General features: G+C 32.4%; 1 protein-coding gene across 3 annotated transcripts; it reads left to right on the forward strand.

The window, feature by feature from the left end:
• Positions 1 to 6,058: 6,058 nt before the first annotated feature.
• LOC131106205 (von Willebrand factor A domain-containing protein 1-like) lies at positions 6,059 to 24,031 on the forward strand. Of its 3 annotated transcripts, XM_058055059.1 has the most exons (8): positions 6,059 to 6,127; positions 13,804 to 13,840; positions 13,939 to 14,049; positions 14,122 to 14,247; positions 18,344 to 18,877; positions 18,944 to 19,222; positions 20,738 to 21,013; positions 23,422 to 24,031. In XM_058055059.1, exons 4-8 carry the CDS (start codon positions 14,130 to 14,132, stop codon positions 23,694 to 23,696), a joined length of 1,482 nt encoding a protein of 493 aa, XP_057911042.1. In that variant the 5' UTR covers positions 6,059 to 6,127; positions 13,804 to 13,840; positions 13,939 to 14,049; positions 14,122 to 14,129; the 3' UTR covers positions 23,697 to 24,031. The 3 variants fall into 3 exon arrangements, with proteins under 3 accessions (XP_057911042.1, XP_057911043.1, XP_057911041.1); XM_058055060.1 differs by lacking the exons at positions 6,059 to 6,127; positions 13,804 to 13,840 and having other exon boundaries at positions 13,913 to 14,049; XM_058055058.1 differs by lacking the exons at positions 6,059 to 6,127; positions 13,804 to 13,840; positions 13,939 to 14,049 and having other exon boundaries at positions 14,061 to 14,247.
• The last annotated feature ends 2,259 nt before the right edge of the window (positions 24,032 to 26,290 follow it).

Raw genomic sequence — 26,290 nt, forward strand, 5'->3', positions numbered from 1 at the left:
ATTTTTGTATGTTTTTCTGTTGTTGCAGATTATTACTTATATTACAAATATTTCTGCCTCAGTTTTTTGGTACAATTTTTTTGGGGGGGTAAAAAATTTACAGTTTTTTTTTTACAAAATTTTGCCTCAGATTTCATCCACTGTCTCAGTTTTTGTACAGTATAGCACGTAACAAATTGCATCAAATATTTCTGCCTCAGTTTTTTAGTACAATTTTTTTTTTGAGTAAAAAATTTACAGTTAAACCTTTTTTTACACCCTGGTTTTTTATTCTTTTGATTCTTTTTTTGTTATAAATTGTCACCAAAATGTTGCCTCAGTTTTTGTACAGTATAACACGTAACAAATTGCATCAAATATTTCTGCCTCAGTTTTTTGATACAATTTTTTTTTAGTAAAAAATTTACAGTTAAACCTCTTTTTTTACACCCTGGTTTTTGATTCTTTTGATTCTTTTTTGTTATAAATTGTCACCAAAATGTTGCCTCAGTTTTTGTACAGTATAACACGTAACAAATTGCATCAAATATTTCTGCCTCAGTTTTTTGGTACAATTTTTTGGGGGGGGTAAAAAAGTTACATTTTTTTACAAAATTTTGCCTCAGCTTTCATCCACTGTCTCAGTTTTTGTACAGTGTAGCACGTAACAAATTGCATCAAATATTTCTGCCTCAGTTTTTTAGTACAATTTTTTTTTTGAGTAAAAAATTTACAGTTAAACCTTTTTTTTACACCCTGGTTTTTGATTCTTTTGATTCTTTTTTTGTTATAAATTGTCACCAAAATGTTGCCTCAGTTTTTGTACAGTATAACACGTAACAAATTACATCATCAATTTTTTGGGGGGGTAAAAAATTTACTGTCAAACCGCTTTTTTTTTTTTTTACACCCCGGTTTTTGATTCTTTTGATTCTTTTTTTGTTATAAATTGAGATTTGGGAATTGGGATTGAACTTGGATCTCCTCGCTGTGAGGCCTGCGTGCTGACCACTTTGACCGCCATGCAGCTATTGGAAGAAGTTAATAGTAAAAATTTTTTTGTTTTTAACTGTTGAGTGTTAAGCTGATGAGTGATGAGTTCAGTCTCCCAGCTGTGAGTTCTGAGCGCTAACCACTCGACCGCCGTGCCATACTTGTTTATACAATAACAGTTAAAACTTTACGGACACTTCCTCATGCTATCGAGCGACAAAGTGACCGCAAACCTTTGAACGCCCTTCTCCATATGCACGTGAGTATTTTACCCATCACTCTTGTTTTCCTTTTCTATATTATTGAGCATATTTAATACATTCATGCATAATAATATTGCTGAATCGTCCACCAGGTTGGTCTTCCGAATCATCTCGCTAACGTTCTGCTGGACCCAAAGCAGTAAAGTAAGTCGTGTTTTGTGACTCAAGACACCTGCAAAGCCTTGTTTACGGTCCCACCAAGGTCATGTGATTTAACTTACCTTTTATACATTTTAAGAAATTGTAGTTTTTGTGTTACTACCCCAACCTTCCATAAGTGGGTCAAAAATGACCCGGTCAGGTTGTTTTCTTGAAATATCTTTGTAATGGAAATTTTTTATCATTTCATATTCCAAATATTCCTAAAAAATCATATTTTTGATATCATGCCATTCAAATTTTTAACTTATTTTTTATACATTTTAAGAAATTTTAGTTTTTGTGTTACTACCCCAACCTTCCATAAGTGGGTCAAAAATGACCCGGTCAGGTTGTTTTCTTGAAATATCTTTGTAATTAAAAATTTTTATTATTTCATATTCCAGGTATTCCTCAAAAAACATGTTTTTGATATCATGCCATTGAAATTTTTAACTTATCTTTTATACATTTTAAGAAATTTTAGTTTTTGTGTTACTACCCCAACCTTCCATAAGTGGGTCAAAAATGACCCGGTCAGGTTGTTTTCTTGAAATATCTTTGTAATGAATAATTGTTATCATTTCATATTCCAGGTATTCCTCAAAAAACATGTTTGTAATATCATGCCATTCAAATTTTTAACTTATATTTTATACATTTTAAGAAATTTTAGTTTTTGTGTTACTACCCCAACCTTCCATAAGTGGGTCAAAAATGAAAATTATTTATCATTTCATATATACCAAGGTCATGTGATTTATTGATTTGTTGTTTGTTGACAGGTCACTGTGGACGTACGTGGCGCCACTGCCGCAATATGTTTCCTTTGAGTGGACGCACACGAGTACAAAAAAAAAATATCAGTGATGTTTAACAGGACTTGTGCTCCTCGGTGTTAAACCGTGGCGCCCGAGGTGGATCATGTCATCATTTGGAACATTTTTATTCAAGCAGGCATAACTCATACAGTATGCAGTTCATCTTCAAGAGTGCTTGAATGCGTCCTTCCGTCCTTTACCACGTATCTCGCATCCGCGTATTAATAAGAAATCAGCTTGAACCAAGCCTGGTTATGTATGCTGTGGCGTTTCCGCCAAATGAGAATACAGCGGCATCGATCATGCGGTTTGTGCTGATGTTACACTCTTTCTAAATGGTGCAATTTGACGAGAACGCTCTGATTTATTTTGTGACTCCCCAGTTGATGACTTGATGACTCGGGAGAAGTCGTCGAGTTAAGAACCCGCAACAAGATGTGGAATGATGTTTTGCTCATGTGTCAAGAGTGCGGATGAGATCCCAGGAGACAGGGGGCTTGAGGAGGTACCGCGCCAATGTCGCTACTATTATGCAAAGTTGACCTTTTAATGACAGTAAAACGTCGACAGAGCACCAAAAGTGAAAAAAAAAACATAATCTCGCTCCACTTTTGAGATAAGCTCACTTTTCAAGTTGAAAACTTTCTTCCTCGTTTATTGCAGTTAATTGGTTCCAGACCCTTAGATGCATAAGTGGGTCAAAAATGAATTTTTTTTATCATTTCATATTCCAAGAATTCCTCAAAAAACATGTTTTTGATATCATGCCATTCACATTTTTAACTTATCTTTTATACATTTTAAGAAATTTTAGTTTTTGTGTTACTACCCCAACTTTCCATAAGCCCCACTTGGGGGCACTTAAACCTTAGATGCATAAGTGGGTCAAAAATGACCCAGTCAGGTTGAAATATCTTAGTAAAGAAAATTTTTTATCATTTCATATTCCAAGTATTCCTCAAAAAACATGTTTTTGATATCATGCCATTGAAATTTTTAACTTATCTTTTACATATTTTAAGAAATTTTAGTTTTTGTGTTACTACCCCAACCTTCCATAAGTGGGTCAAAAATGACCCGGTCAGGTTGTTTTCCTAAAATATCTTTGTAATGAAAAATTGTTATCATTTCATATTGTAGGTATTCCTCAAAAAACATGTTTTTGATATCATGCCATTCACATTTTTAACTTACCTTTTTATAAATTTTAAGAAATTTTAGTTTTTGTGTTACTACCCCAACCTTCCATAAGTGGGTCAAAAATGACCCGGTCAGGTTGTTTTCTTGAAATATCTTTTTAATGAATAATTGTTATCATTTCATAGTCCAAGTATTCCTCAAAAACATGTTTTTGATATCATGCCATTGACATTTTTAACTTATCTTTTACACATTTTAAGAAATTTTAGTTTTTGTGTTACTACCCCAACCTTCCATAAGTGGGTCAAAAATGACCCGGTCAGGTTGTTTTCTTGAAATATCTTCATAATGAAAATTTTTTATAATTTCATATTCCAGGTATTCCTCAAAAATCATATTTTGATATCATTCCATTTAATTTTTTAACTTACCTTTTATACATTTTAAGAAATTTTAGCTTTTGTGTTACTACCCCAACCTTCCATAAGTGGGTCAAAAATGACCCGGTCAGGTTGTTTTCTTGAAATATCTTTGTAATTAAAAATTTTTATTATTTCATATTCCAGGTATTCCTCAAAAAACATGTTTTTGATATCATGCCATTGAAATTTTTAACTTATCTTTTACACATTTTAAGAAATTTTAGTTTTTGTGTTACTACCCCAACCTTCCATAAGTGGGTCAAAAATGAAAATTATTTATCATTTCATATTCCAAGAATTCCTCAAAAAACATGTTTTTGATATCATGCCATTCACATTTTAACTTATCTTTTATACATTTTAAGAAATTTTAGTTTTTGTGTTACTACCCCAACCTTCCATAAGTGGGTCAAAAATGACCCGGTCAGGTTGTTTTCTTGAAATATCTTTTTAATGAATAATTGTTATCATTTCATAGTCCAAGTATTCCTCAAAAACATGTTTTTGATATCATGCCATTCACATTTTTAACTTACCTTTTATAAATTTTAAGAAATTTTAGTTTTTGTGTTACTACCCCAACCTTCCATAAGTGGGTCAAAAATGACCCGGTCAGGTTGTTTTCGTGAAATATCTGCGTAATGAAAATTTTTAATCATTTCATATTCCAGGTATTCCTCAAAAAACATGTTTTTGATATCATGCCATTGAAATTTTTAACTTATCTTTTACACATTTTAAGAAATTTTAGTTTTTGTGTTACTACCCCAACCTTCCATAAGTGGGTCAAAAATGACCCGGTCAGGTTGTTTTCCTAAAATATCTTTGTAATGAAAAAATGTTATCATTTCATATTGTAGGTATTCCTCAAAAAACATGTTTTTGATATCATGCCATTCACATTTTTAACTTACCTTTTTATAAATTTTAAGAAATTTTAGTTTTTGTGTTACTACCCCAACCTTCCATAAGTGGGTCAAAAATGACCCGGTCAGGTTGTTTTCTTGAAATATCTTTTTAATGAATAATTGTTATCATTTCATAGTCCAAGTATTCCTCAAAAACATGTTTTTGATATCATGCCATTCACATTTTTAACTTACCTTTTATAAATTTTAAGAAATTTTAGTTTTTGTGTTACTACCCCAACCTTCCATAAGTGGGTCAAAAATGACCCGGTCAGGTTGTTTTCGTGAAATATCTGCGTAATGAAAATTTTTAATCATTTCATATTCCAGGTATTCCTCAAAAAACATGTTTTTGATATCATGCCATTGAAATTTTTAACTTATCTTTTACACATTTTAAGAAATTTTAGTTTTTGTGTTACTACCCCAACCTTCCATAAGTGGGTCAAAAATGACCCGGTCAGGTTGTTTTCCTAAAATATCTTTGTAATGAAAAAATGTTATCATTTCATATTGTAGGTATTCCTCAAAAAACATGTTTTTGATATCATGCCATTCACATTTTTAACTTACCTTTTTATAAATTTTAAGAAATTTTAGTTTTTGTGTTACTACCCCAACCTTCCATAAGTGGGTCAAAAATGACCCGGTCAGGTTGTTTTCTTGAAATATCTTTTTAATGAATAATTGTTATCATTTCATAGTCCAAGTATTCCTCAAAAACATGTTTTTGATATCATGCCATTGACATTTTTAACTTATCTTTTACACATTTTAAGAAATTTTAGTTTTTGTGTTACTACCCCAACCTTCCATAAGTGGGTCAAAAATGACCCGGTCAGGTTGTTTTCTTGAAATATCTTCATAATGAAAAATTTCATCATTTCATATTCCAGGTATTCCTCAAAAAACATGTTTTTAATATCATGCCATTCAAATTTTTAACTTACCTTTTATACATTTTAAGAAATTTTAGTTTTTGTGTTACTACCCCAACCTTCCATAAGTGGGTCAAAAATGACCCGGTCAGGTTGTTTTCTTGAAATATCAATTTATTTTCAGTTCATCCCATCAAAATAAATGAGATTTATCCACTTTTAGTTCGGAAGCAGATCCAGTCCAAAAATTACAGACCAGTATAACCTGCATGACTGCAGTTTTGGGCACTTGGGGGCGGCAAAAACACATTGTAAACAACTATACTGTGAATTAGGTTTCATCAGTCCAGGTTTTTTTTGGCAGAACCAACAGCAGCACACATGCACATTGCATGAATACATCACCTATGTGCTAAAACACACTTTACTCATATGCAACAAGAAGAAAACTAACTTTTCCAAAATCTTCTTCATTGGGGAATTCCACATCTCTGTTTTGCAGGTAGGGCTCTGATGCCGCAGGTCCAGACATGCAACACACATCAGGAAGGAAGGCTGCATCCGTATCCGTCTGTGTAAACACTGGTAAGTACCTCTCATCAGGGAATCTTAAGAGCTCTGCAAGTGTGTATTCCAATAGCCGTCACTTTAAACATGAAATGAAAACACTGAACATGGACTACAGCAGGGGTCTCAAACATGCGGCCGGCCCCCGCCTTGATATGAAAGTTTAATGTTAGTGCGGCCCGCGCAAGTTTGATATGGATGCTGTATGGTATCATGTACCCAGAAAAAATTATTACGTTTGATTCATGTTCATGTTAAAGGTTAAATAACTGTTAATAGTTATCCTCCCTATCCGTGTGGAAGTGGTAAGTTTTTGGCTATTTAAGTTTAAAGGAAATAACTTGAAGGCTACCGTTTAGGTTGCGAGCGCTCTAGTTTGCGAGTTAGCATGTGTCGCAAGACCAGGGGTCTCAAACACGTGGCCGGCCCGCAGGACACTAGTTTGAGGCCTCCGCCTTGATATGAAAGTTTAATGTTAGTGCGGCCGGCGCAAGTTTGATATGGATGCTGTATGGTATCATGTACCCAGAAAAAATTATTACGTTTGATTCATGTTCATGTTAAAGGTTAAATAACTGTTAATAGTTATCCTCCCTATCCGTGTGGAAGTGGTAAGTTTTTGGCTATTTAAGTTGAAAGGAAATAACTTTGAAGAAAAAGAACCGATTTTTCTGTAATGCATTTCCAATAAAAATTCATTGCATATATCGGATTTTTTATAACGGATTTTGCCTATTTCGGACAAAATCTCCAGTCCCGTTCCAATGCATTTCCATGAAATTTCCCTCGCATATATCGGATGGCCGCATCGTGGCGCTCCGATTCGAATCCGAATGGTGACAGGCCGCTATACGACGTCATTTGCAGCGTTTGCAGCGTTGCCTGCGCGTCCAGGTACATTGGAAACATAGTCAAGGAAGTGCCTTTTTATAACGGATAAAATCCCATTTACGCATATACCGGATATAAATCCCATATATGCGTAAAACGGACATTTTCCGGTATACGCGTATAACGGATTTCGCTTATATCGGACAAAACCAGTGGGAACAATTGAATCCGATATATCCGAGGTTTACTGTACAACGATGTGATGTTTCCTCATAAATTATAAGTTTCTTGTAAAATTAACTTTTTATTCTGAATAGTTTGACTTTATTCTTGCAAAAATTAACGCTATTTCTACTGTTTTATTTCTACTGATTGTTCCGATAAAACTGCTGATAGTTCTATGTCTTGGGGGTACATGTGTATGATGTTCCTTTCACAGCCCTGCTATTACCAGCTTGTAAAAGGAACACACAATTAGAGAGCTGATGGCTGACATCATCGCATATAAAATATCCAAATGATGACTAGAATGAAAGAAGAAAGCTCGTCCATAATGGCACCGCCCAAGTGGAACACAGCTGAAGCGGTAGGATCTGGAGCTGAAGCTGTAGTTTATAGCCTCAAGTGTCAAACATAAACGTGGAAGTCTTGGTGCCGCGACTTGCCTTGAGACGTTTTACATTGGAATCGACGTCATTTATGGTTGCTGAATTTAGACTGTTTATAAGTGCTTTTAGTGTGTCTGTAGCCTTAATGCTAATGAGATGTGTTTCTCCATAAGCGTTTGTATTTTATACACTTGTCACATTAAAGAGTTGGACAGGAAGAATGGTAATGGTAATGGTAATGGTTTAATTTCATTTGAACATGCATCAGATTCCAATTGAGTGCATCCCATAATCAGTTCCCAGTTCCACATGTCTAAAAGGAGTAGGAAGAAGCAAAGCTTATTAAATCCTACCCCTCCATCTGGTACTTTTACAATCAGTAACTGTTACATTTGTTCACTTCCTGCTTTCCTAATATAATTTTAATTTTATATTTAATTTTAATTTTAATTTTAATTTTAATTTTAATTTTAATTTTAATTTTAATTTTAATTTTAATTTTAATTTTAATTTTAATTTTAATTTTAATTTTAATTTTAATTTTAATTTTAATTTTAATTTTAATTTTAATTTTAATTTTAATTTTAATTTTAATTTTAATTTTGTCACGTACCGAAGTAGGAGGTGATATGAGTGAAGACAGTAACTGTTACATTTGTTCACTTCCTGCTTTCCTAATTTAATTTTAATTTTAATTTTAATTTTAATTTTAATTTTAATTTTAATTTTAATTTTAATTTTAATTTTAATTTTAATTTTAATTTTAATTTTAATTTTAATTTTAATTTTAATTTTAATTTTTAATTTTAATTTTAATTTTAATTTTAATTTTAATTTTAATTTTAATTTTGTCATGTACCGAAGTAGGAGGTGATATGAGTGAAGACAATAACTGTTACATTTGTTCACTTCCTGCTTTCCTAATATAGTTTTAATTTTAATTTTAATTTTAATTTTAATTTTAATTTTAATTTTAATTTTAATTTTAATTTTAATTTTAATTTTAATTTTAATTTTAATTTTAATTTTAATTTTAATTTTAATTTTAATTTTAATTTTAATTTTACAACACACATTTTAATTTTCACAAATTTCAATTTCCAATGTTTTTGTAATATAATTTTAATTTTAATTTTAATTTTGTCACATACCGAAGTAGGAGGTGATATGAGTGAAGATTGCTTTTATAGTTTAGATTATAATAATAAGATTATAACAATAATGATAATAACAATAATAATATTAAAATAATGATGTGGCATGAACATGATTATTAGGGGTAGGCATTTATAAGCTTTTGCTTCAGCCTACTCCTTTTCGGCTTGTGATCAGATAGTTGAATACAAATGTAAATTGAATACAAATGTAAATAATGGAAAGTTATATTTTCATTGATGTAAGAAATGCACTGTCATGTTTCATATATTTGCCCAAATAAAAATAATAATAATAAAAAAAAACAAGCTACAGCGATATTGCTAATGTAGCAGCTAACATGAAAAACTATACTTATGTGGCCGAGTAACACAACACCTCACTCCCTGATGGAACAGACAGAAGCTCTCAATTTTGCTACAAATTTAGCTAATTTTGCTACTGGAGCGCACGTCTCGTGCTGGAAGACGCGGCCATCTTGCTGAGCGTGATGAGACATTGCAAATGTTGTTGTTCTAGTGTTGTTTCTATGCTGTTGTTGTACGACAAACATTGTTAGAGTATTTTTTTAGAGAGATTCATAGTTGAAATAAGTACCTGCCAATGAAGTGCATTGTTAGCTAGCTCATAATAGCTTGTTTTCTTTTGTTATACTGCACAGAAAATGGAAAGAAATATGTATTCATGTTTTATATAAAGACTGGGCATGATGCCCAAAAAAAAGTGGCGTCCGCCTCCCTGCTGTGATAAACGACCTCTTTTGCTTCCATACCAGACTGCTACGTATTCTACTCACGTAAGCAACAGGTTCAATAATCTGAAAATCAATCCCGGGGTTTTTGACGAGACATCAGTCCATAACATCTGCTGCTCCACTGGAAGATCTTGTCATTTTTTCCTCATGGTGGTTTTGAGTTAATTCGCAGTGTTGTTTTGCATGTACCACTTAAATAATTACCTTACAAGACATTAGCTTAACACTGCATGAAGTCATGTACCACATGACTTAAAAAGTGTGGAAGTGGTTGTATTAGAAGACATAAATTTAAGGCTGGGGCTGCACGGCGATCGAGTGGTTAGCGCACAGGACTCCCAGCTGGGAGACTCGAGTTCAATTCCACCCTCCCCGTACATGCGTGGCTTTTCCGGCTTCCTCCCATATTCCAAAAAACATGCTAGCTTAATTGGCGACTCCAAATTGAATTAAACTTGAGGCTAACTGGTTAGCTCCCTAGCTTGCTAGCTAGAGAGTCTGTTTATGAGGACCAAACATGAGAAAATAAACATTGAGACAGTACATGACATTAGCTTAACACTGCATGAAGTCATGTACCACATGACTTAAAAAGTGTGGAAGTGGTTGTATTAGAAGACATAAATTTAAGGCTGGGGCTGCACGGCGGTCAAGTGGTTAGCGCACAGGACTCCCAGCTGGGAGACTCGAGTTCAATTCCACCCTCCCCGTACATGCGTGGCTTTTCTCCGAGGACTCCGGCTTCCTCCCATATTCCAAAAAACATGCTAGCTTAATTGGCGACTCCAAATTGAATGAAACTTGAGGCTAACTGGTTAGCTCCCTAGCTTGCTAGCTAGAGAGTCTGTTTATGAGGACCAAACATGAGAAAATAAACATTGAGACAGTACATGACATTAGCTTAACACTGCATGAAGTCATGTACCACATGACTTAAAAAGTGTGGAAGTGGTTGTATTAGAAGACATAAATTTAAGGCTGGGGCTGCACGGCGGTCGAGTGGTTAGCGCACAGGACTCCCAGCTGGGAGACTCGAGTTCAATTCCACCCTCCCCGTACATGCGTGGCTTTTCCGGCTTCCTCCCATATTCCAAAAAACATGCTAGCTTAATTGGCGACTCCAAATTGAATTAAACTTGAGGCTAACTGGTTAGCTCCCTAGCTTGCTAGCTAGAGAGTCTGTTTATGAGGACCAAACATGAGAAAATAAACATTGAGACAGTACATGACATTAGCTTAACACTGCATGAAGTCATGTACCACATGACTTAAAAAGTGTGGAAGTGGTTGTATTAGAAGACATAAATTTAAGGCTGGGGCTGCACGGCGGTCAAGTGGTTAGCGCACAGGACTCCCAGCTGGGAGACTCGAGTTCAATTCCACCCTCCCCGTACATGCGTGGCTTTTCTCCGAGGACTCCGGCTTCCTCCCATATTCCAAAAAACATGCTAGCTTAATTGGCAACTCCAAATTGAATGAAACTTGAGGCTAACTGGTTAGCTCCCTAGCTTGCTAGCTAGAGAGTCTGTTTATGAGGACCAAACATGAGAAAATAAACATTGAGACAGTACATGACATTAGCTTAACACTGCATGAAGTCATGTACCACATGACTTAAAAAGTGTGGAAGTGGTTGTATTAGAAGACATAAATTTAAGGCTGGGGCTGCACGGCGGTCGAGTGGTTAGCGCACAGGACCCCCAGCTGGGAGACTCGAGTTCAATTCCACCCTCCCCGTACATGCGTGGCTTTTCCGGCTTCCTCCCATATTCCAAAGAACATGCTAGCTTAATTGGCGACTCCAAATTGAATGAAACTTGAGGCTAACTGGTTAGCTCCCTAGCTTGCTAGCTAGAGAGTCTGTTTATGAGGACCAAACATGAGAAAATAAACATTGAGACAGTACATGACATTAGCTTAACATTGCATGAAGTCATGTACCACATGACTTAAAAAGTGTGGAAGTGGTTGTATTAGAAGACGTAAATTTAAGGCTGGGGCTGCACGGCGGTCGAGTGGTTAGCGCACAGGACCCCCAGCTGGGAGACTCGAGTTCAATTCCACCCTCCCCGTACATGCGTGGCTTTTCCGGCTTCCTCCCATATTCCAAAAAACATGCTAGCTTAATTGGCGACTCCAAATTGAATGAAACTTGAGGCTAACTGGTTAGCTCCCTAGCTTGCTAGCTAGAGAGTCTGTTTATGAGGACCAAACATGAGAAAATAAACATTGAGACAGTACATGACATTAGCTTAACATTGCATGAAGTCATGTACCGCATGACTTAAAAAGTGTGGAAGTGGTTGTATTAGAAGACATAAATTTAAGGCTGGGGCTGCACGGCGGTCGAGTGGTTAGCGCACAGGACTCCCAGCTGGGAGACTCGAGTTCAATTCCACCCTCCCCGTACATGCGTGGCTTTTCCGGCTTCCTCCCATATTCCAAAAAACATGCTAGCTTAATTGGCGACTCCAAATTGAATGAAACTTGAGGCTAACTGGTTAGCTCCCTAGCTTGCTAGCTCGTGGTCACAATGAATAGTAGGAGTTAAATAACTGTGTCTTGGGGTCTAAGTGATATGTAGCATTTTGGTCACTAGGTGACACTAAACATTGAGACATTACCTTACATGACATTAGCTTAACACTGCATGAAGTCATGTACTGTTTATGAGGACCAAACCAATGTTTGCTGTTTTTTTTTTTTAATAATTTGATAAATATTTTGTTCTTAATTTTTGTCCCATATTATTATGACTTTATTCCTACAATATTTTTCTTGCCATATTAACTTTTCCCCAATCCAATTTTCCAAAACCTACAACTTTATTCATTGTATGTTTCTTGTAATATTATTTTTTTCTCTTACAACGCATATTATAATATTTTAACTATGCTTTTAAAATGAGCATATTTTTTTCTGAGAATATTATTTATATGCTAGGACTATGTTACGATGTTACAGTTACTATGGTACCCATTATGTCATTGTATGGTCATATATCACCTTGTACTTCGGTACGAGGTACATTATTAAAAAAAAACAACAACAAAAACCCTTAAACTGTATTATGGAAAGCAGGAAGTGAACAAATGTAACAGTTACTGATTGTAAAAGTACCAGATGGAGGGGATTTTTTTTTTGTTTTGATTATTTAATTTCCCAGACTTCATTGCTTCTTGTAGAGTGCTGTATCATTCCATCTGTTGTTTTCTGAAATCCGCAGTATTTGTGTTTTTATTGTCAATTTATTAGCCCACTTATTGTGTGGAAATATGGGCTGATAACTATAAAAGCAATCTTCACTCATATCACCTCCTACTTCGGTACGTGACCAAATTAAAATTAAAATTAAAATTAAAATTAAAATTAAAATTAAAATTAAAATTAAAATTAAAATTAAAATTAAAATTAAAATTAAAATTAAAATTAAAATTAAAATTAAAATTAAAATTAAAATTAAAATTAAAATTAAAATTAAAATAGGAAAGCAGGAAGTGAACAAATGTAACAGTTACTGTCTTCACTCATATCACCTCCTACTTCGGTACATGACAAAATTAAAATTAAAATTAAAATTAAAATTAAAATTAAAATTAAAATTAAAATTAAAATTAAAATTAAAATTAAAATTAAAATTAAAATTAAAATAGGAAAGCAGGAAGTGAACAAATGTAACAGTTACTGTCTTCACTCATCACCTCCTACTTCGGTACGTGACTATAAAATTAAAATTAAAATTAAAATTAAAATTAAAATTAAAATTAAAATTAAAATTAAAATTAAAATTAAAATTAAAATTAAAATTAAAATTAAAATTAAAATTAAAATTAAAATTACACTTATTGTCTTCACTCATATCACCTCCTACTTCGGTACGTGACAAAATTAAAATTAAAATTAAAATTAAAATTAAAATTAAAATTAAAATTATATTAGGAAAGCAGGAAGTGAACAAATGTAACAGTTACTGATTGTAAAAGTACCAGACGGAGGGGTAGGATTTAATAAGCTTTGCTTCTTCCTACTCCTTTTGGACATGTGGAACTGGGAACTGATTATGGGATGCATTCAATTGTAATCGGATGCATGTTCAAATGAAATAAAACCATTACTTTTTCCCCCTAAATGTAACATTTACATATCATTTTGTGGATTGCATGTGTCTAATCTTGTGCATTAAAAACATATATAACATATATATATATATGGTTAATATATAAGTCAGTTATGTACACTGTTGCTGTTTTTTTAAGGGGTTTTGTAGTAACTCCAAGCAGTACTAGCTTTCAAGGTGATATTGACAGCATCACTCTGCATGCTTCTAACCTTCTCTGTTATTTTAGATAGCAGGGGATTACTAACGAGCCGTCACAGTACTTGGTAAGTATGACAGATTGGCATTGTAATGAAATATGCGCTTATGTGTATGTGTGTGTGTGTGTGTGTGTGTGTGTATGTGTGTGTGTGTCATGACCCAGAGCTAGCTGGTTACAAGTTGAAGCACCTTCAAATGGTCTCTTATATCACAGCAATGATGTGATCTCCTGATTGCCCCGAAGGAGGGGAGGAGTAGGAGGAGTAAGAGGAAGGTAAAAATGCCTGCTTGCGTAGTACAGAAAAGAACAAGAAGAGTCGAGTAGTTTGACGTTCTTTTCCTGCAGCTTCCGGAATGCTTCCCAGCGGGAGGATGAGGATGAAGAGGATCTTTGTGCACGTTTTTGTTGCTCTTCTGTGGGCGACGTTGCTGCAGCGGGGCGGCTTGCAGGTTGTTGTGTTACCTGACACAGGTGAGAAGACACCCATGTTTATTATTGTACTGTACTGTTGTACTGGATGTTAGTAGACCGTGTAGGTGTACCTATGGTGTACTCCGGAATGCAGTACTACATTTTCGGTGTTATTACGTGGTTATCTATTATGCTGACATTTTATGCTTTATTATCACATACTGTACTTAGTACTATTACTAACTACTTTGGATGAATTGCAAAAAATAAATAATGAATACTAATATTACAATAATAAAAAATATTAATTTAATTTTATTTAATTTTATTCAATTTTGTTTAATTTTATTCAATTTTATTTAATTTTATTCAATTTTATTTAATTTTATTTTATTTTATGCTGACATTTTATGCTTTATGATCACATACTGTACTTACTACTATTACTAACTACTTTGGATGAATTGCAAAAAATAAATAATGAATACTAATATTACAATAATAAAAAATATCAAATTTATTTTATTTTATTTTATTTTTAGGAAAGCAGGAAGTGAACAAATGTAACAGTTACTGTCTTCACTCATATCACCTCCTACTTCGGTATGTGACAAAATTAAAATTAAAATTAAAATTAAAATTAAAATTAAAATTAAAATTAAAATTAAAATTAAAATTAAAATTAAAATTAAAATTAAAATTAAAATTAAAATTAAAATTAAAATTAAAATTAAAATTAAAATTAAAATTAAAATTAAAATTAAAATTAAAATTATATTAGAAAGCAGGAAGTGAACAAATGTGATTGTAAAAGTACCAGATGGAGGGGTAGGATTTAATAAGCTTAGCTTCTTCCTACTCCTTTTGGATAAGGATAATAAATAATAAATAAATAATAAAAAATATCAAATTTATTTTATTTTATTTATTTTATGCTGACATTTTATGCTTTATTATCACATACTGTACTTACTACTATTACTAACTACATTAGATGAATTGCAAAAAAGAAATAATGAACACTAATATTACAATAATAAAATATATATAATTAATTATTTTATTTTATTTTGTTTTGTTTTATTTTATTTTATTTTATTTTATTTTATTTTATTTTGTTTTATTTTATTTTATTTTATTTTATTTTATTTTATTTTATTTTATTTTATTTTATTTTATTTTATTTTATTTTATTTTATTTTATTTTATTTTATTTTATTTTATTTTATTTTATTTTATTTTATTTTATTTTATTTTATTTTATTTTATTTTATTTTATTTTATTTTATTTTATTTTATTTTATTTTATTTTATTTTATTAAGCAACCCCCGCGACCCTTGTGAGGAAAAGCGGTAGAAAATGAATGAATGAACAACCACTTCCACACTTTTTAAGTCATGTGGTACATGACTTCATGCAGTGTTAAGCTAATATTCATTCATTCATTCATTCATTTTCTACCGCTTTTCCTCACGAGGGTTGCGGGGGTGCTGGAGCCTATCCCAGCTGTCTTCGGGGCGAGAGGCGGGGTACACCCTGGACTGGTGGCCAGCCAATCACAGGGCACATATAGACAAACAACCATTCACACTCACATTCATACCTATGGACAATTTGGATCGCCAAGGGTGGAATTGGACCCTGGTCTTCTAGCTGTGAGGTCTGCGCACTAACCACTAGACCATCCATTTTCTATAGCGTTTGTTATTCCATATTATGTAATGATGTTTCTTGGAAAAGCAGGTTTTGACCGCATAGCCATCCAGTCTAGTAAGATGTGTTGCAGTATAATATTCCATCTCTTTGTTATTACATACATATTTTCAAACAATACATCAGAGAAACACTCAGTGGCCTTTTATGGAAGCATGACATTTTAAATAATGACTTGCTTTTCCGACGCTTTTGCTTTGATGCACGGGGAGAAAGGGGGGGGGGGCGTTGCTCACACCTGCTTCTTGTATCAGGACTCGTCTGGTCAGCGATGATGCAAAGAAGACAAGCTTAAAAGTCATCTATCTTCTCATCAACAAAAGTTTTGGAAAAATGCTAAGATGTGACATTCCGTAAACGCATCTCCATCTCCATCTCCATCGCCAAGCCAAGAGAAGTTTGTGTAAACAACCCTCATCTGTGTTTCTCCTGTGTTTTGTCTTGGTCTCTGTTTTTTTTTTAAGTATGCTGGAGACACGACTTCCTTTCATTGTTTCACTCCTTATTATTATTATTATTTTTTAGACATAGACATAGACTTTCTTTATTATCATTGCACAATAACACAGCAGTGAAATTGCCAACAAAATGTCGTTGCCTGGCTCCCGTGTAAAAAATAAAAATAAAAATAAAAATAAAAATAAAAATAAAAATAAAAATAAAAATAAAAATAAAAATAAAAATAAAAATAAAAATAAAAATAAAAATAAAAATAAAAATAAAAATAAAAATAAAAATAAAAATAAAAAAAATTAAAATTAAAATTAAAATTAAAAATAATAAAAAATAAATAAAATAAATAAAATAAAAATAAAAATACAATAAAAATAATCCACTCTCGGCCATCTCTGTGTGGAGTTTGCATGTTTTCCCCGTGCATGCGTGGGTTTTCTCCGGGTACTCCGGTTTCCTCCCACATTCCAAAAACATGCTAGGTTAATTAGCCACTCCAAATTGTCCATAGGTATGAATGTGAGTGTGAATGGTTGTTTGTCTATATGTGCCCTGTGATTGGCTGGCCACCAGTCCAGGGTGTACCCCGCCTCTATGCCAAAGACAGCTGGGATAGGCTGTCTTTAAAATTTTAATTTTTAAAAATTAAAATAATTTTAATTTTAATTTTAATTTTAATTTTAATTTTAATTTTAATTTTAATTTTAATTTTAATTTTAATTTTAATTTTAATTTTAATTTTAATTTTAATTTTAATTTTTTTTATGAAAATTAAAATTGCTCCAGCACTGCTGCGACCCTCGTGAGAAAAATGAATGAATGAATGATGTTCTTTAAAAAATTTCCAGACTGATAGATCTCAATTCATCTAAGGCAATCATTTCATTTAAATTTAAATTTAAATTTAAATTAAATGATTTTTAAATTTTTAAAGAACATCATTCATTCATTCATTTTTCTCACGAGGGTCGCAGGATTGCTGGAGCAATTTTAATTTTAATAAAAAAAATTGTGCTGGTGCTGGAGCCTATCCCAGCTGTCTTCGGGTGAGAGGCGGGGTACACCCTGGACTGGTGGCCAGCCAATCACAGGGCACGTTTAATTTTAATTTTTTTTTTTTTTATTAAAATTAAAATTGCTCCAGCACTCCTGCGACCCTTGTGAGAAAAATGAATGAATGAATGATGTTTTTAAAAAAATTTCCAGACTGATAGATCTCAATTCATCTAAGGCAATCATTTAATTAAAATTAAAATTAAAATTAAAATTAAAATTAAAATTAAAATTAAAATTAAAATTAAAATTAAAATTAAAATTAAAATTAAAATTAAAATTAAAATTAAAATTAAAATTAAAATTAAAATTAAAATTAAAATTATTTTAATTTTTAAAAATTAAAATTTTAAAGACAGCCTATCCCAGCTGTCTTTGGCCGAGAGGCGGAGTACACACTGGACTGGTGGCCAGCCAATCACAGGGCACATATAGACAAACAACCATTCACACTCACATTCATACCTATGGACAATTTGGAGTGGCTAATTAACCTAGCATGTTTTTGGAATGTGTTAGTGTTCTTACAAAGAACACTAAACTCATCACACACCAACCTAACACTCAAAAGGTATAATTATGAAACCAGCTCAAGGCAAATATTCATTCATATTTCCTCACGAGCGTCGCGCGGGGGCTGCTGGAGCCTATCCCAGCTGTCTTCGGTGCGAGAGGCGGGGTACACCCTGGACTGGTATAGACAAACAACCATTCACACTCACATAAAGAACATCATAGCAACAGTAAAATATGGAGGAGGTAGTGTGATGGTCTGGGGCTGTTTTGCTAGTAATTCTGCTGAAGGAGACCTTGCCAGCAATTGTGTGTTTCCTCATTTGAGTGGACAAGCTGTACACTGACTCCTCTAAAGAATATCCAGGTTTTGTCCATCGGTATCGGATAGAAACCCCATCCAGTTTTCTGTCTTGTGTCCAGTGTCAAACTGCTGCGAGGGGGACATTCTCCTGCTGCTGGACTCCTCGGGCAGTGTAGCCAACTACGAGTTCTCACGCCTCCTGCGCTTCACCGCCAAGCTACTCCGCCCCTTCCTGTTGGGTCGCGGCCACGTGAGAGTGGGGCTTCTGCAGGTGGGAACCAATCCGAATTTGGAGTTTGGCCTGGACGTGCACCGCAAACAGGAAAGTCTACAGAAAGCTCTCCTGGGGGTGAGTCAGCTCCAGGGGGACACAAACACCAAAGCGGCACTGGGGGTGGCTCAGCGCGTCCTGACGGACGCCCGTGCCCCCAAGGTTCTTCTCTGGCTGACTGACGGCGTGGAGCTGGGCGAGGTGGACGAGCCCATCACGCTGATGAAGGAGCGTGGGGTTTTTGTTTTGATTGTGTCCACGGTGCACGGAAACTTCCAAGTGTTGCAGCGTGCGGTGTCCCCTCCTGTGGAGACCCACCTGTACTCTGTGGACATCGACAACATGGACATCATCACCGAAGACCTGCGGGCGGCCATTATCGGTATGTGTGCTCCGTATTGAAGTTTCTAATCTTTATATTCATTCATTTATTTTTTATTTTTTGTAGAAATTATCCAAGCGGAGCGACTGCGTGTGGCGGGCGTCACATCCCGTAGCGCCGTGCTGCAATGGCGCCCTGTTTTAAGCCGGCACAGCGGCTTCTATGAGTTGTGGTATCACGCCAAAGACGATACGCAAACGGAGGCGAGACGCTTCCTTACGGGCGAATCAAGCCGGGAGGAGCTCACCGACCTTCAGCCTGAGACCAGCTACTCCGCCTTCCTGCGACCCGAGTCCAACCGGAGGCTTTTCAGCACCCTCACTGTGAGCTTCACCACGCTTCCCGGTGAGACCATACCAGAAGCATTTAGTTGTGATGCTAACACACAACCTTGTCAAAGGGACATGTTTGGGGGTTGTTATGATATGCTATGATGTATTAGCAGGCACTGTAGTCCTCCATTTATTTGTTTTACTGGTTTTCTTTGGGTTTATATGCAATTCCCCCAGGAATCACGAGACACATTTATTTATGTATTTATGTATTTATTTATTTATTTATGTATTTATTTATTTATTTATTTATTTAGTTAGTTAGTTAGTTAGTTTTATTATTTATTTATTACTTATAATTATTGAAATTATTTGTACAAATTACTGTTTACGCTGTACATTATTCATATTTGATGTCATCTATTTATTCTCCATATTATTATTATTATTATTATTATTATTATTATTATTATTGTTGTTGTTGTTGTTGTTGTTATTATGCGGGAGCCATTATTTTTATTTATGTTTATTTATTTATTTTTATTTATTTATTTGTAATTATTATTTATTGCTTATAATTATTTAAATTATTTGTACAAATTACTGTTTACGCTGTACATTGTTCATATTTGATGTCATCTATTTATTCTCCACATCATTATTATTATTGTTATTTATTATTATGTGGGAGCCTTTATTTTTATTTTTATTTTTATTTTTATTTTTATTTTTATTTTTATTTTTATTTTTATTTTTATTTTTATTTTTATTTTTATTTTTATTTTTATTTTTATTTTTATTTTTATTTTTATTTTTATTTTTATTTTTATTTTTATTTTTATTTTTATTTTTATTTTTATTTTTATTTTTATTTCATTATTTATTACTTCTAATTATTTAAATTATTTGTACAAATTACTGTTTATGCTGTACTATTATTATTGTACTATTATAGCCTGTTATTATTATTATTATTATTATTATTATTATTATTATTATTATTATTATTATTATTATTATTATTATTATTATTATTATTATTATTATTATTATAGATATCCATCCATCCATCTATCTATCTATTACTGTTTACGCTGTACATTGTTCATATTTGATGTCATCTATTTATTCTCCACATCATTATTATTATTATTATTTATTATCATGTGGGAGCCATTATTTTTATTTTTATTTTTATTTTTATTTTTATTTTTATTTTTATTTTTATTTTTATTTTTATTTTTATTTTTATTTTTATTTTTATTTTTATTTTTATTTTTATTACTTATAATTATTTACATTTTTTGTACAAATTACTGTTTGTGCTGTACTATTATTATTGTACTATTATAGCCTGTTATTATTATTATTATTATTATTATTATTATTATTATTATTATTATTATTATTATTATTATTATTATTATTATTATTATTATTATTATTATTATTATTATTATTATTATTATTATTATTATTATTATTATTATTATTATTATTATTATTATTATTATTATCTATCCATCCATCTATCTATCGTTGTGGCTCATCCAGCAGCGTTCCTTCACGTCACCTCCTGTTCCACCAGATGTTCTGAGCCCCGCTGTGGTCTCGGTGTCCGACTCCGGCCCCCGTCAGACCCGAGTGAGCTGGGGTCCCCTGCAGCCAGCTCAGGTCCAGAGTTACACGGTGGAGTACGGAACCATTCCAAGCGGAGCGGTGCAAAGGGTGACGCTGCCGAGCCATCGGAACTCCACTGTGCTTAGCGGCCTGGAGCCGGGTACTCAATACCTGGTCACAGTCAGTGCTTTGTACAAGGATGGGAAAGAAAGAGCCTTGTCTGTGAAAGCGTGCACCCAAGAAGGTGTGTACATTTGTTATCAATTAGTCGAATTAATTTATTTTATGCTGAAAATCTTTCCAAAGGCTTACAATTATTTAATTAATTAATTATGAATTCAGATTAATTACATTTTTAGTTTAAGATTAATTAATTTTTCAATTACATTTTTGGTAGATTATGATGTAAAAAACAAAGTTCAATTCTTTTAATTAAATTATTTAATGAATGAATGATCAATTCAGATTAATTACAGTTAATTTTAATTAATTTTTTTAATGACATTTTTGGCAGATGATGATGCAAAAAACAAAGTTGACTTCACTTGATTAAAATTGGTCAATAAATTAATTATACATTCAGATTAATTGCATTTTTAGTTTAAGTTTAAGATTAATTCATTTTTTTCAATGACTTTTTTGGCAGATTATGATGCAAAAAAACAAAGTTGACTTCACTTGATTAAAATTGGTCAATAAATTAATTATACATTCAGATTAATTGCATTTTTAGTTTAAGTTTAAGATTAATTCATTTTTTTCAATGACTTTTTTGGCAGATTATGATGCAAAAAACAAAGTTGACTTCACTTGATTAAAGTTAGTCAATTAATTAATTATACATTCAGATAAATTGCATTTCTAGTTTAAGTTTAAGATTAATTCATTTTTTTCAATGACTTTTTTGGCAGATTATGATGCAAAAAACAAAGTTGACTTCACTTGATTAAAATTAGTCAATGAATTAATTATACATTCAGATTAATTGCATTTTTAGTTTAAGTTTAAGATTAATTCATTTTTTTCAATGACATTTTTGGTAGATTATGATGCAAAAAAAACAAAGTTGACTTCACTTGATTAAAATTGGTCAATGAATTAATTATACATTCAGATTAATTGCATTTTTAGTTTAAGATTAATTCATTTTTTTCAATGACTTTTTTGGCAGATTATGATGCAAAAAAACAAAGTTGACTTCACTTGATTAAAATGAGTCAATGAATTAATTATACATTTAGATTAATTGCATTTTTAGTTTAAGTTTAAGATTAATTCATTTTTTCAATGACTTTTTTGGCAGATTATGATGCAAAAAAACCCAAAGTTGACTTCACTTGATTAAAATGAGTCAATGAATTAATTGTACATGTAGATTAATTGCATTTTTAGTTTAAGTTTAAGATTAATTCATTTTTTTCAATGACTTTTTGGCAGATTATGATGCAAAAAAACCCCAAAATTAACTTCACTTGAACAAAATTAGTCAATGAATTAATTATACATCCAGATTAATTGCATTTTTAGTTTAAGATTAATCCATTTTTTTCAATGACTTTTTGGCAGATTATGATGCAAAAAAAACAAATTTGACTTCACTTGATTAAAATTAGTCAATTAATTAATTGTACATTCAGATTAATTGCATTTTTAGTTTACGTTCAAGATTAATTCATTTTTTTCAATGACTTTTTTGGCAGATTATGATGCAAAAAAAACAAAGTTGACTTCACTTGATTAAAATTAGTCAATGAATTAATTGTACATTAAGATTAATTGCATTTTTAGTTTAAGTTTCAGATTAATTCATTTTTTCCAATGACTTTTTTGGCAGATTATGATGCAAAACAAACAAAGTTGACTTCACTTGATTAAAATCGGTCAATGAATTAATTATACATTCAGATTAATTGCATTTTTAGTTTAAGTTTAAGATTAATTCATTTTTTTCTATGACATTTTGGCAGATTATGATGAAAAAAATTTACTTGATTAAAATTAGTCAATGAATTAATTATACATTCAGATTAATTGCATTTTTAGTTTGTTTACGATTAATTCATTTTTTTCAATGACTTTTTGGCAGATTATGATGCAAAAAAAACAAAGTTGACTTCACTTGATTAAAATTGGTCAATGAATTAATTATACATTCAGATTAATTGCATTTTTAGTTTAAGTTTAAGATTAATTCATTTTTTTCTATGACATTTTGGCAGATTATGATGAAAAAAAATTGACTTGATTAAAATTAGTCAATGAATTAATTATACATTCAGATTAATTGCATTTTTAGTTTAAGATTAATTCATTTTTTTCAATGACTTTTTGGGCAGATTATGATGAAAAAAAAACAAAATTGATTTGACTTGATTAAAATTAGTCTATGAATTAATTATACATTCAGATTAATTGCATTTTTAGTTTAAGATTAATTCATTTTTTTCAATGACTTTTTTGGCAGATAATGATGTTAAAAAAAAGTGCAGTTCACATAATTGAAGTGCAAAAAAATCAGTTCCACAAATTCCATGTTTGCTCGTAAAAAAATAAATGAATATTCATAGTTCATAGTTGTCCCACGACTTGAGCATCGCCACTTCAGTCAGCCTTTGCACAGTTTTTGGAATAACTTCTATCGTTTGCAAGCAGCAGCAGCAGCTCCTCCTGCCCTCGCCGACCTTCAGCTGACCCCATTGGAGCATGAGGAGGTGCAGGCGGAGTGGAACGCCCGTCACCAGGACGTGAGAGGCTACTGGCTGAACTGGGAGAGGGGGGGCGCCATCTCTTCCGCGTACTTGCCCCCGTCCTCTCGTTCCACACGACTGGCACACCTCGCCCCGAGCAGCCGAGTGTGTGTGTCTCCAGTGTACCAGTGGGGTCGAGGAGAGGGCGTATGCTGCAACACAGAAAAGGTACACGGTTAGCAGAACCCCATGGCGTCCTTCTTCTATTGTCGTGGGTTTGGTTGGTCACTTTGATCTGCGGGAAAAGCGCGAACGTGAAAAGAAAAACACATTTGTTTCACATGTTTGCACATGTTGACATTTGCACAATTCAACATGCCTGAAAAGGAGTAGGAAGAGCATGATCTTATTTCCCTACCACTTCTCCATGTTTCAGCTATTACCAACTTTTTAACAATACTTACAATAATTTATGTGTTTATATATTGTCATTAAAAAGTTGTATAGTTTATTTAGGTGTGTTATTGCAGTATATTATATTATGTATAAAATAATATTACACGTTTGTAGTGATGAAGGAAGAGAAAGTGTTGAAAATAATTAAATAAAAATCTGAAGAAATAATGACTATTCATTAATTCATCCCAGCTCTCTTCACATGAGAGGCGGGGTACACTCCAGCCAATCACAGGGCACATATAGACAAACAACCATTCACACTCACATTCATACCTATGGACAATTTGGAGTGGCTAATTAACCTAGCATGTTTTTGGAATGTGGGAGGAAACCGGAGTACCCGGAGAAAACCCACGCATGCACGGGGAGAACATGCAAACTCCACACAGAGATGGCCGAGGGTGGGGAAAGACAAAATAAGAAGCCAAAAAGTTACCACTTCCACACAAAATAGGAGGAGAACTCATTCATTCATTCATTTTCTATTGCTTATCCTCACGAGGGTCGCTGGGGGTCTTGGAGCCTATCCCAGCAGTCTTCGGGCGGGAGGCACACCCTGGACTGGTGGCCAGCCAATCACAGGGCACATATAGACAAACAACCATTCACACTCACATTCATACCTATGGACAATTTGGAGTGGCTAATTAACCTAGCATGTTTTTGGAATGTGGGAGGAAACCGGAGTACCCGGAGAAAACCCACGCATGCACGGGGAGAACATGCAAACTCCACACAGACATGGCCGAGGGTGGAATTGAAATGGGGTCTCCTAGCTGCAGCCAAAGAATGACTAATGTTTGCTATTTTATTGCTCTGGCGTTTGGTTGATTGTGGCGCCATCTGGTGGCTGCTAATTGCAACTGGAAGCTTTTTTTTTTTTTTTTACGAATACTATATAATACTATATATAATACTATATAATGGATGGAAGCCTGATGGTTATTGAACTGTACTCGGCACCAGTAACTCCATTGGGTCCGAGGATGGTCCCGTGTCTTGACGGACATCCCCCGACTCACATTTTTTGGTGGTCTGCTACTTGACCAAATTTAGCAAATTTATATTTTTATGTAGGTTTTGTAAAGTTTCTTTGCATCATATTCTGACTTGAATCCCATAATATTTTTTCCCAACTTAATTTTGTAAATATGATCTTTTTAAAATTTAGTTTAGTTTCTTTCTCATTTTACAACTTGAAAGTATTTTTTTCATTAATAATATTAATATTATATTATTAAAATGACAACTATTTTCCTAATAATAATATAATAATAATAATAATAATAATAATAATACAATACAGTTTAGTCTCACGAAATTGGAACTTTTCCCCCATTTCGTCTTAATATTTTGACATTGTTTTCATAAAATTATGGTTGTTTTTGCATTTCAGCAGTTGTTTTCTGTTTTTATTAATTTATTTGTTATTATTTATTTATTATAATAATATAATTAATATTATATAATAATAATTATTATATATAGTAATAATTATATAATATTATAATTATTATTATTATAATTTTATAATAATTATATATATATAATATATATATATATATAATTATATAATATATAATTTTAATTAATTTTTTAATCTATATTTTGTTCCCCTAATTATGACTTCCCATAGTATTTTGACTTTATCCTCATAACATTATAACTTTTCTACAACAAAATTTTATTTTTTTTTGTTTTTCATAATATTCCAACATAAAATAAATATTTTTTTTTTACATTTCAACTTTAAACTGCTAAAATGATTTTTCTTCATTGATTATTGCTGAGTTTTGTCTTTGTTGCTTTTGTTAGATTTTTTTTTTTAGGTTTTCTTGTTACATTTTTTCAGAATCTGCCACGTGCCGATATTTTCCTCATTAATATCTGATTATTATGACTTTTTCACTTAATCGTTTGACTTTATTCTTGTTATATTATTGCTGAGTTTTGTCTTTTGTTTGATTTTTTTTTTTAGGTTTTCTTGTTAAATATTTTCAGAATCTGCCATGTGCCGATACAAAAACGGCTGCGATCCGCACTTTGGACACCCACTGCTAAAATGACATAATTTTTCCTCATTAATATCTGAATATTATGACTTTTTAATTTAATAGTTTGACTTTATTCTTGTTATATTATTGCTGAGTTTTGTTTTTGTTAGATTTTTTTTTTTTAATTTTCTTGCAAAGTATAAATTCTTTTTAAAATTTTTGGTCTTTTATTAATAGCGTGTGCTGCTAAATCTTTTTGCTGACGTGCTTTTTCTTCCAAGTTGCGCATGAAGCATTTCATTGCGAGAAGCTGATTAATCACTTGTGGTTCATGATTAGCATGCAGTTGAGCTCCCTTGAGGAAGAATATACTCTCACCTC

Source organism: Doryrhamphus excisus, chromosome 18, assembly GCF_030265055.1.
Source record: "Doryrhamphus excisus isolate RoL2022-K1 chromosome 18, RoL_Dexc_1.0, whole genome shotgun sequence".
Taxonomy (NCBI): Eukaryota; Metazoa; Chordata; class Actinopteri; order Syngnathiformes; family Syngnathidae; genus Doryrhamphus; species Doryrhamphus excisus.